A 12383-nucleotide genomic window follows, 5' to 3' on the forward strand; every position below is an offset into this window, starting at 1 on the left:
TTCGTCTTTGACTGAGGTGTGTGCGCTCTGAGTGCTCTCATAGCTGCACACGTCTTCACATGGCAGCAGATTCTTTTTTTAAAAAAAGGTGCAGAACTACGGATAAGTCATTTCCTCAGCAGGCGTTTGGCTCGGGGTGAGAAATGGTTTGTGTCTTTCAGAGGGTGGAGTTTGATCCCCGACTACCGGACACTCTCCGCCTCGACAATCGCGCTTCCGTTACCGGATTCCAGACGCGGTCTCCTGGGCCGGTGATCAACTTTGTGTCGGAGGGTGAAGACAGTCAAACGGTACATCTTGGTGGACACATTTTTTCCTGAAAGTTTGGATTTATACCTTCGGGGAAACGTTTTTTGGCGGCTTTCAGTTGTTTTTGTCCTTTTTTTTTTTTTTTCTTTAAAGCTGTGCGTAAAATCCACAGAGCTCCAAAAAAAAAAAAAGAAAAAAAAAAGAGAAAAAGTGACTCGTCAGCACAGTAGCTGCTCTGAGTCACAAAGTTTGGAGACATTTTAAAGAGGATTAATAACTTCTTGCTGTCTGTCTGTTCCGCTTTGACTCGCCTCGTGGCTCACACTCATCCAGAGATCGTGGCTGGGCGAGTCGGGGAGACCGGGGTCGCTTTAATTTGGCCCCGAGAGATTGATATTCAGAACTTGGACTGTTTTCCATTGTGGGATCTGATGTCACTGATTTTATTTTTGTTGAAAGTGGCTCATTGTTCAGGTGAGAAGAATTTTGTTGCACTTCACATCAGACAGTATTTTTATTTATTTATTTTTACATTTTTTTTGCTTCTTTTATTACATTTGCATGACTCAAAACACAAAGGTTAAAAAACTGTTCTCTTAATTGTTTTTATTTTTATTAAAAGGCAATGTTGCATGATGTTTTGCTAGGTCTTTAGGTTTTATTTAAATGTTAATTTCTAAGTAGAGCTTGTTTGTTGTGCAGTATGCAAACTGAGACAAACTGATATCTTTTTTTCCCTCACTTCTGAATATGACCACCATTTCTGGAAGGGTGCCACACACTTACTTTATCAGGGACAAGACTCTAAACCAGATCCATCAACTGTCCAGCAAGCATGCAGATTATTTTGTTTTACATGGTTTCAGGCTAGTGTTAGGACCATGTTAAGGATTAGTGTTAATTTGTTTGTGAAATATATATAAAACGCTTGGAAATTTGAGCAATACTTTCGCTTCAGGACCACACTGTTATAACCGAGGATCAATTCTGCATTAATTCCAACTTTCAGATTGCATGGAACACATAATAGTGTTCGGTGCTGTATGCTGGCTGGCTGTGTGACCTCTCCTGCTGAATCAATGGGGAAACAACATCCCCCATTCCATATTTGTATGTTTTATATACAGAATTGTAATCCATAATAACAGGGCAACATTCCAGCTGTGCACAAGTTGTAAGAGTGAACTGTGGAAATGCTTCCTGATTGCGACATTAGTGTTAATGAAGTCAAAAAGAGTAAATTTTTGGATTAGGGTAAGTTAGAAGCTTAGCAGAGCGTGCACAGATTGCATTTGTAAAACATGCTACAGATAAACAGCTTGTTGCTATAATAAGAAGTCAAACGTAAGCCCATGTTGCATGAGGATTACTTGTTGCACTACCTCAGCGAAATCTGAGGATATTTTCATTAAATTACACTCAAGTGGAAGAGTGTTTAATTTCTGCCGGGGAAACTTGTTTTTGACTTATTTAGAAGGAGGTAACAGAATGTGACTACCGGTCCCGGTCTCCCCTATAGCCTCTGCAGGTGAGTTGGTCCATGCAGTACCTGCGTCTGTGTCTGTGTCTTTTTCTCTTCAGGGAATGTGAGCGCAGCGCCGAGCCTGATCCTGTTTTGAGGAAAGGGTTCCTGGCCTCAGACGACGCTTTGTGCACACAGAGGATCTGTTTTCCGCCGCTTGGGTCACGCGGATCGCTGCGGTGTTTATGGACAGTAATGACAGTCTGCGCATTTTCTACTTCTGACCCTTTGGACCGGCGACTGGAAACTGGCACAGCCTCGGTGACGTGTTTTGAGTGTTTGCTGGGCTCATGGCGCTGTCTCAGATCCAGTGTCTGGACGATCACCACGTCAACTGGCGCGTGAGTGAGAGCAAACCGGAGTTCTTCTACAGCGAGCACCAGCGGCTCGCGCTCGAGACGCTCATCGCCGACGGCCGCGATGCGTTCACGGACTACCTCCGCAAGCACGGCGTCCGGCCCTTCCTCTCGGAACCGGAGCTGGAGCGGCTGGAGCGCACGGCGGAGGCTTACCGTCCCGGGCACGAGCACCACCAGAAGCCAGAGACGCCAGGGCCCGGGAACGTGACTCCGGGGTCCTGGGAGGACGTGGGGGACGCGGTCTCGCTGGAGTACTGGCCGGACCGGTCTGAGGAATCGGTGCCGGAGCTTGACCTGGGCTGGCCCGAGGCCATCTCTTACCGAGGGGTCACGCGTGTGACCGTGTACACGCAGCCTCCGGCCCCCGGGCACACGCACATCAAGGAGGTGGTGCGAAAGAGCATCGTGTCTGCACAGAAGGTACGTGAAGTGTACACCAAGTAAAACTGGTAATGATTCATTTATCAGTGAAACAAATCAAACTCAAAATAGCTGCTTTGAGAAAAGGAAGCTCACAATTAGACGGTAATTACAGAGAAATATTTTGACAGTGAGTTCTGGCTCCAGCTTCTCATGTAAATCGCTTTACGTCATTGAAAATTATTTGACTTTTTTTGCATTTAATTTTTTTTTCCATAAAGGACAATTAATTCAGATGTTTCCTTTCATGTTTTTGGGGGTTTTAAAGTTGTGTGGCTAAATTTGAAGGCAGCATTGGACTCTGAGGAATTCTGATCAACATTTTTCACTATTTATTTACAGTAATAAAAGTAGAAACATGAAAATAACTAGAGGGGACAACGTGTTCTGTGCAGTGTAGGAATGTGGACAAACTCAGAATATCTTGTCTTCTGGAAACTGACCTCCATTGGTGGAAAGGATCCTTGCATTTACTTTTATTTCTGATTGGGTTCGGTTAAGAGTCGTGTTGCATTTTTTATGAAATGCATACAAAGTTTGGAGATTTGAATAATACTTCCACATCTGGACCACAACTTTGCACATTTCTGGAAGTGTTTTGCAGATGTTCAGTAATAATGTTCAATTATTTCAGATGTTCTGCACTTCTGCAATAAAAATCACAAAGTGCCTTTCTGGCAACAACAGAAAATGGGGGGGAGGCTGAGACCAAACATTATTTTATCCATTAACGGTGCTGAAGATTTAGAGTTTCATGGAAATAGGGCAACAATATAGAAACATTAATAATATCTTCCATAACCCAATGCCTACTCTCTACCATTTTTTTTAAATACTGTATCTTTTTTGTGATAGCCTGCTGATGGCCAAACACAGAGTGATTAAATATTTGCATAGGGAAGCCAGTTTGAATTTGCTTCCAAATGTAATCAACTCTTTCCTGATATGAAAAACTCTCCCTATCTATCTTGCACACAAACCGGGATGATCACATTTCCACTGTTGCCGGTAAAATGTAAACTAAAAAACCATCACAGGAGGTACTCCAGTAAACCCTCCAGGGTACTCCAGGCCCTATTATACATTTATTGTTATTTACATTAATTGTTAAGATCCTACTGTATTACTTACAATTTGTACGTGTTTGATAAAGCCAAAGCCAATCAATCAGTTCTCAACAATATTTACATTTATGAGCTTTTGACAAGAGCGGAAGTTAGCTTTGAGTTAGCGGAAGTTAGCGTACACACTGACCTCTGCGAAAATGTCTTGTAAATCACTGTAGTGGTGTTATTAGGTTACAAAAACAGTGTTTCCAGTTTTAGAAGTGTTTATTTCTCATTAGCTTTTACATACTATAAGCAGAATTTGCAGCTAGCTACCAGCCTAAGACGTTACCATGCTAACGGCCGCTAAATGTCTTGTAAATGACTTCAGAGGTGTTATTAGGTTCCAAAAACAGCGTTTTCAATTTTTAGAAATGTTTATTCGCACTAGCTTTTACATACTATAAGCAGAGTTTGCAGCTAGCTACCAGCCTAAGACGTCACCACGCTAATGGCCACTAAATGTCTTGTAAATGACTTCAGAGGTGTTATTAGGTTCCAAAAACAGCACTTTCAGTTTTAGAAATGTTTATTTCTTGCCACACTCACAGAAATATTTACCCTAACTTTTAAGATTTATGTAATTTTATTACATGACAAATTCCCATTTACTTTTTTTTAGATCATTTTAATACAATCCTACCAAATAAACCTTACGTGATGCATATTCATTAATTCTATTTATTTTAAATGCATAATCCTCAGCTTTATGTATTTAGTATTAATAAAATATAATTACTTAAATCAATAATAATGACATAACGAGGTTTGACTTTAAAATTTTTGCACCAGATTAATCCAAAAAGCAACATTGGTTTTGCTCATGTAATATAACAGACATTATCTGCTGCCTGCTGAACACTGTCACCTGCTGGCTGATTATTGGATGGCGTTTGGGTGATAGATGTTAGCAGAGGTGGGAGTAAGTCATTGTCAAGTCATTCTCAAGTCATCAATCTACAAGTCCCAAGTCAAGTCTCAAGTCAGCTTGCAAACAATTGGTGGACTTTATGACTTGGGACTTGCTGATTCATGACTTGATGGTGACTTACTCCCACTTCTTGAAGTTAGTAGCAGGTGTGTTTGAACTTTACTAGACATGGCTGGACTTGTTGCATGGAATCTTCACATGTTTGGTGGAAGTTAGGAGCTCGTGTGCAGCTTGTTCCTAGTTTTCAGACCCGATGTCTGTTGACCACCAAGTTACTGATGGTCATCTTTGTTTATGGAACTGGTGGTTCCACAGTGTTTCTTTTTAATGTCCCGTCATCCCGTCATTAAGCTGGGGTCTGTCTGTGTGCATATTTTTGCAAACATGATAACTCTAACAATACACGGTATACACAGTTGATACTGATACCATACATACACCCTGCGGATTAAGAACATAATAAATGGAATGCGTTTGGGTGATTCTTACACTACAGGCACTTATTATGTCCTTTGATCATATTGTATGAAAAACAGAAAAAAGGGAAATTTCACACTTTTATAGTTATCTTTACAATGAAAGTGTTTTAAGAAATTTGTTCTAGTAGTCTATGATGACTTTTTCACTTTTTTTCAGCATCATTATATGCAAATATTGCCGTTTTGTGCTTGTCTCACACTCAGACTTTTGATCTTCAATGATTAAAATGAATGGTAAAAAAACGTTTTTCTAATGTTTTAAAATATCTCTGAATAAAATATCAGTAAAATAATCAAAACATAATTGGGGTATTCAATGTCATACAACTGTTGTGATTTTTTAAACAAAATGTAGTTGTCCAACACTATTGCCGTAATTTCCACCACAACACTGTAATGTTCCTTTAAACAGTTTGTATGAAAGATTATTTGGGTAGTTTCTATGGAGATAAACAGTGACATCAGAGCACATGTATATAGCGCCAAATCACAACAAACAGTTGCCCCAAGACGCTTTATATTGTAAGGCAATGGTGTGGTAGAAATTACATTTACAAGGCCAATAGTGCCCGTAGTTAAAGAATCACCCGTTTATATGTGTAGCTCTTTTCCAGATGCTCAAAGTGCTTTATGATAGCTGAACTGGTTAGATTTTAGGGCTGTTTGATGAATATATTTGCATTATTAATGAGTATGAAGTCACTCTTTTATGAACACAAAAAATAACAATATGTGGTTGACACTTACCATAAATACTTCCTGTGCAGTACATGATATGATTACAGTTTAGTGTCACTTGATTAAGTTGAAGTTGATGATTTAAGATGGATATTGATGGATATAAGATGGATATAAATCATTCATCCGTTATCAAAATAATGGACGATTATTGTCCCCTTGGTGCGCTACAGTGTTAGAGTTTTGGATGGCTGTAATATTGTTTGCATTTTGATGGTTTTAAGTTGCTGTTCGTGCTGTTGGCTTTGCATTTAAATAGTTTTATAGTGTTGATGAGTGCAGCTCCAGTGGGAGCCTTCCTAACAGACCTGGAAACACTAACAGCATTAATCGGTTTCCTGTTGATGCAGGTGATCGCCGTGGTGATGGATTCATTTACCGACGTGGATATCTTTCGGGACCTGCTAGACGCCAGCTACAAACGCAGAATCCCTGTATATATAATCATCGACTACGCTGCGGTGCCCTGCTTCCTGTCCATGTGTGGTAGAGCCGACATGCACCGCGGACACCTAAAGGTACCGTTTGTGTTCACAGATGATGCTTTTTTTATATGATTGATGGAAATGTTACATTTGGATCAGTGCCCGATGACAGGCTTATTTGAAAGAAGTGGCAGCGTTTCCAATTCAAACAAGAGCAATCTGGGATTTCTGACGTCCGCTAAGGGTTGATGAGGACTCACAATAACAGATACGTGTTTCACATACTGATCCAGAATGGTCCGATCAAGATGTTGCAATCTGTTATTTAATTCACAAACTGAAACAAAATAGTGATGCTGTATCCATGAAGTAATTTTGAAGTAATCCTTTATACAAAGTGAAATTCTGATGCAGAATCCAGATCCAGATGACCAACAAAATTCAGTGGAGTCTTCCATGGACTAATATCTATCTGTTCTGCAAATTTGGTGAAAAATCGTTAAGAAATTTTGACGTAATCCTCAAAATCCAACAAAGTGACGTGTACAAATTTAAATTCTGATCCAGAATCCGGATCGGGATCACCTCCAAAATTCCATGGCCTAATATCTACTTGTGGTGCAAATTTGGTGAAAAATCGTTAAGTAATTTGATATAATCCCCAATAACTGACAGTGAATTGTACAAATTGAAATCCTGATCTAGAATCTGGCTCTGGATCACCTCTTTCCATGGACTAATATATATCTGTGGTGCAAATTTGGTGAAAAATCGTTAAGTAATTTTGACATAATCCTCAAAAACCGACAAAGTGAAGTGTACAAATTGAAATCCTGATCCCGAATCCGGATCCTAATGTCTATCTGTTGTGCAAATTTGGTGAACAATCGTTAAGAAATTTTGAAGTAATCCTCAAAATCCGACAAAGTGAAGTGTACAAATTGAAATCCTGATCCAGAATCCGGATCTGGATCACCTCCTTCCATGGCCTAATATCTACTTGTGGTGCAAATTTGGTGAAAAATCATTAAGTAATTTTGACATAATCCTCAAAAACTGACAAAGAGAAGTGTACAATTGAAATCCTGATCCAGGATCCGGATCCAGATCACCTCCAAAATTCAGTGGAGTCTTCCATGGCCTAATATCTACCTGTGGTGCAAATTTGGTGAAAAACTGTTAAGTAATTTTGACATAATCCTCAAAAACTGACAAAGTGAAGTGTACAAATTGAAATCCTGATCCAGAATCCGGATCCAGATCACCTGCTTCTATGGCCTAATATCTATCTGTGATGAAAATTTTGTCAAAATCTGTGCAGTAGTTTTGACGTAATCCTGCAAACAGACAGACAAATAAATAAATAAATAAACTGTGATGATTTTATTACGTGTTTGGTGGATGTAATAATAATATTAAAAACGATATGTTTACTGCACAAATAAACAGGATAACTGAAGTGAACGTTTTTGCCTGCAGGCCTCGATGTCCTGCGTGTGCCAGCTTGTTGTCGTGCACAAGCTGAATAGTTTTTGTTAATCTTGGCCTGCATGGGTTGAACTGGCTGAGGCAGAAAGAGAAAATACTTGGCATTTTGTGGAGAATGCGTCTTCTAAATATTTTAACCAAAGGCCAGAATGTTATCTGACGCAATCCTGTCTGTGTCAAACTGCATGCACTTTCGCTTGCTTTATGGAATATTTGTTTTCTGTCCTGTTTCCGTCTGGCTTCCTCATAGTTATGACCAACAGACCTCCTCTCTTTCAGCGTCTTTCTTATCTGCCGGCTCCACTCGTTACGCTCGTTAACGACTTCGCGCATTAATGCCTCCTGTGAGATTTTCCACAGACTCTTAAGGTAGCTTTCGTGCTTGAACCACACCCGTATCGCATGCCCGAAGACAAACACTGCAGGGCGTGTCACAAAAGGCCTGCACATGCACGGATGCGGTCTGTGCCATAACCTGTAGAGTCGACAAATATGAAGGCAACCGCGGGTGTTGGTTGAGGAGCAACGTTCTTGACCGACAGGAAGCCTCATTATGTGCAGTCGTGCCTTTATTTTCCCTTTTGTGCACTGAAATGGTTCCTCTTTCTTCAGTGTGGAATGCTCCTCTTTGCACGGCTTTAACTGTGCCTGTGTGTTTGCAGAATCTGCGCGTGCGCTGCTGCGGTGGCGTGGAGTTCTTCACACGCTCGGCTCAGAAAGTACGCGGTTCTCTGAGCCAGAAGTTCCTTCTGGTGGATGGAGATAGAGCCATCGCTGGTTCCTACAGGTGAGCAGCCAGCACTCCGCCTGCCTCTGGTCAGCATCACTGCAAACGTGCCCGTTCATCGGCACGGATACTCCCCCCCACAAAAAACAAAAAAACGTATGCACTGATTTTCATGAGACTGGGTTGAGGGGGGCGGGGCATGGGTTGAGTAAGAACAGATAAAATTGTAGTGTGGAGCTAGATCCAGGGTGGAAGAATAAATCATAAAGCATATTCGGGGCCATAAACATCTTCTTTGTGGTCTGCATTTGGCCCCCTTGTCACCAGTTTGAAACCTCTGTTATGTGGTTATGTGTGTTTGTGAGAACTTGTACACGTACATAAATCTACATTTTTTAAAATCTCTGTATTTCCCTAGTGAGATCAGGTGTTTTAATTTGTCATTCTTATTTTGTTCATGCGATTTTTTAAATTTTCTTTATTTGTTTCTTTAATGGCACTTAAATTATTCCTGCTTGTACCAAAGAGGTCATGTTTTAGGCCCCATATTAGTTTTTGGAAAAACATGAGCCAATTTTCCCAAATCTTTGAATGTTTGATCCAGACGTGGAGTAGGTGCCAATTATTTCAGGTCAAGCAAATAAAATTACATTTAAGGCCATAAAATAAGTGATTATGAATTGTGATTTAATTTGATTGATTTCCGTCATGAAACACACTTGCAGAATGCAGGAAATATTATATATATATATATATATATATATATATATATATATATATATATATATATATATATATTATATATATATATATATATATATATATATATATATATATATATATATATATATATATATATATATATATATATATATATATATATATATATATATATATAGGTTTCTTTATGGACTGGTTGTAAAGTATTTCAAAATTTGATTTTCCACTGATTCAAACCAATGGATTTATTTAGACATTTTAGTGTTTTTGTTGTTGTTGTTGTTGTTTGTTTTTTTACTTCAAACTCTGATTTTGATGCTAAAACATTCACCCATAAAAATTCAAATTCAAACTCTGATGGCACAGATTTATTTCCATAGAAAATGTTGTTTGAAATTGTTGAATGGCTGTAGTTTTAAGAAATGCTACAACTGACTACTAAGGATTAATATATAACCCTTTTGCTCATTTTTAAAGTGTTACTAAAATAGAACATATGAAATATTATACAAACAGTCAGAGAAACATAAAAAAAAGACCGATGTTTATGATTTTTCATGAAAACTCTGTCAACACAATATAATTCTGTAGACGCAAAATGTAAAACCTTGTATATCTTGGAAACAGCAGCCAATTAGCCATTGTTATTGTCATATTTGAATTCAACATGCTAAAATCCATAATAAACAGCACATTTTATTTCTGAAGCAGACAACTTTTAAATATTTATATACCAGGGTGATTCTTAGACTACGTGCACTTATGTCCTTTGATCATATTGTATGAAAAACAGAAAAAAGGGAAATTTCACACTTTTATAGTTATCTTTACAATGAAAGTGTTTTAAGAAATTTGTTCTAGTAGTCTATGATGACTTTTTCACCTTTTTTCAGCATCATTATATGCAAATATTGCCGTTTTGTGCTTGTCTCACACTCAGACTTTTGATCTTCAATGATTAAAATGAATGGTAAAAAACGTTTTTTCTAATGTTTTAAAATATCTGAATAAAATATCAGTAAAATAATCAAAACATAATTGGGGTATTCAATGTCATACAACTGTTGTGATTTTTTTTAAACGAAATGTAGTTGTCCCACACTATTGCCGTAATTTCCACCACAACACTGTAATGTCCCTTTAAACAGTTTGTATGAAAGATTGTTTGTGTAATTTCTATGGAGATAAACAGTGACATCAGAGCACATGTATATAGCACCAAATCACAACAAACAGTTGCCCCAAGACGCTTTATATTGTAAGGCAATGGTGTGGTGGAAATTACATTTACAAGGCCAATAGTGCCCGTAGTTAAAGAATCACCCACCAGTGTTATTTTTAATCTGATTTGAATATTCATGCAGCTAGTGGAGACTATGAAAAATAATTTTTTTATCTGCCATTCATTTTTCTCAGTGTTTTGCAGATAATAAAATTTTTGATTAGGTTTTAGGGATTAGGTCTTTTCTTTTGAATTTCACAAACCTATTACGCCTTCTAGTCCCCACTAGTTGGTGCTGTGTATCTTGAAAATTTTTCTCACTTTTTTTCTTTATCGTGTCCTTCTGATTATGTATGCTTTATTTTTCCTTTGAAATTTTGAGGAAAGTCCTTAACTGCCTCGTGTATCTGCATTTCTGGTTTATTCTTGAAAGCCTTAAAAAAAAGAGAAAAACATCCTGAAAATTGATGTGGTGGGAGGGCCTGACGATGTATTGTGTATGTGCAATGAATCTGAAGGTGTTAAGATGAGCTGGTTTCTGGAGAAAGATGACGTTCTCTAGATGTGGGAAAATGTTTTGTGACTTTCACACTTGCAGATTACGTAAATCACTTGCATGAATTCACTGTGTGTTTATTTTCATTGCAGCTTCACTTGGTCATCTTTTCGTTTGGACCGGAACCTCATCACCGTGATAACAGGACAGGCGGTGGAGACCTTAGACCTTCAGTTTCGGGAGCTTTACCTGTTGTCCAGAAGTGTGTCCCTCAGCAAAGTGCCCATGGAAGATGAACCCGTCCCTGATCCGCTTCCCCAGGTGGCTCCTGCTCCGGTGTCAGCTGCCATTGCTAGGAAGCTTATTAATCCAAAATATGCACTTGTTGCCATGGGAACTCATGCAAGTCTCACTTCTTCTGAGCAGAACTCTAGTAACAAGAATTCCCAGAATCCTTCAGGGCCAAAGCTTTTGAAAAATCGTGTTAAGGATGCGATGGAGGATTCACACATACATCCTGGATTACTTAATCTGGAGAAAGCCTACTTGATTGCGTACCTGCCCACCTGGCCGGAGCCAGACCCTCCCAGCGACGTCATTGGCTTCATCAACATCATGGACGAAAAGCGAGCCCATAAGGTTCACCTACAGAGGTCGGAGCGGTTTGAGGTGAGCCAGGCTATACACTTTAAATCACCGCTGATGCTTCCATCTCAAAACGAGGACCTTTTTGTGAGACACGGCGGGAAAGCTGCAGGTACAGCTGAACCGCTGTCTGTGAACACGAGCGCGGAGGCGCCAGTGCCCGTGAGTGCACCTGACATGCAGGTCAGTGACCACACAAGCACGGCTCCAAAAACGGACAACGATGTAACAGATTCCAGAGGGCTTCCGCAGCAGCCCGACACGCACGCACAAAAACCCAACGAGCACAACGCTGTTAGCGCAGAGCTACAGCTCACAGACCAAACCACTCCAAAGAAAACTACAGCCCCGCCCATTCCTAAACGCCGCACTCTACAGCTGGTCATTGACTCCACCCCCTCAACGGAGGCAGTCCAACCGCAGGTCACTCTGGTGAAAATGGACCAGTTTGAGATTCTAGACGAGGACATTTCCATCAGTGAAAGACCTGTTGTCGTTATGAGTCCAGGCCGTGGCCGCCTACAGTCCAAGGATGCGGCCCAGGACTCTGGTAGCAACGGCGATGGTAGCCAAGACAGTACCAAGGTCATTTGTGACAAAATGGCCAATGACAACCCCTCCAGTGTTTCCACCGCATCCGAAGAAGAGTTCTACGATTGTTCCAATCCGGAGCCCAACGCCCCACTGGCCAACGGAATCAATTCAGGATCAGGCCGCGGGCATCACCAAGGAGACGGCCTCAACATGATGGCTCGCATATCTCAGAGCATGCTGGACCTACGGGAGCCGTCGCAGCCGGAGGATAGCGCGGCACTCATCCGCCAGTCGCAGCAGCTCCGCAGACAAGGGCAACCGC

The 12383-nt window shown here is 40.1% G+C and overlaps 2 protein-coding genes across 3 annotated transcripts in view; one reads left to right on the forward strand and one right to left on the reverse strand.

Moving 5' to 3' along the window:
* Window positions 1-12383, reverse strand: part of slc5a10 (solute carrier family 5 member 10) — a 69009-nt gene that overhangs the window by 28948 nt on the left and 27678 nt on the right. The window lies entirely within an intron of this gene.
* LOC117525588 (protein FAM83G) overlaps window positions 81-12383 on the forward strand; it is a 22564-nt gene continuing 10261 nt past the window's right edge. The window contains exons 1-5 of one of the 2 annotated variants that reach the window (XM_034187473.1): window positions 81-723; window positions 1724-2550; window positions 6155-6322; window positions 8380-8504; window positions 11035-12383. The exon at window positions 11035-12383 is cut by the window's right edge and continues 23 nt beyond it. In XM_034187473.1, coding sequence (XP_034043364.1) covers window positions 2062-2550; window positions 6155-6322; window positions 8380-8504; window positions 11035-12383 — 2131 coding nt within the window. In that variant the 5' untranslated portion in view covers window positions 81-723; window positions 1724-2061. The remainder of the gene's footprint in view (window positions 724-1723; window positions 2551-6154; window positions 6323-8379; window positions 8505-11034) is intronic. The other variant, XM_034187474.1, reaches the window with a different exon arrangement.

Source organism: Thalassophryne amazonica, chromosome 15 (genome assembly GCF_902500255.1).
Source record: "Thalassophryne amazonica chromosome 15, fThaAma1.1, whole genome shotgun sequence".
Classification (NCBI taxonomy): Eukaryota; Metazoa; Chordata; class Actinopteri; order Batrachoidiformes; family Batrachoididae; genus Thalassophryne; species Thalassophryne amazonica.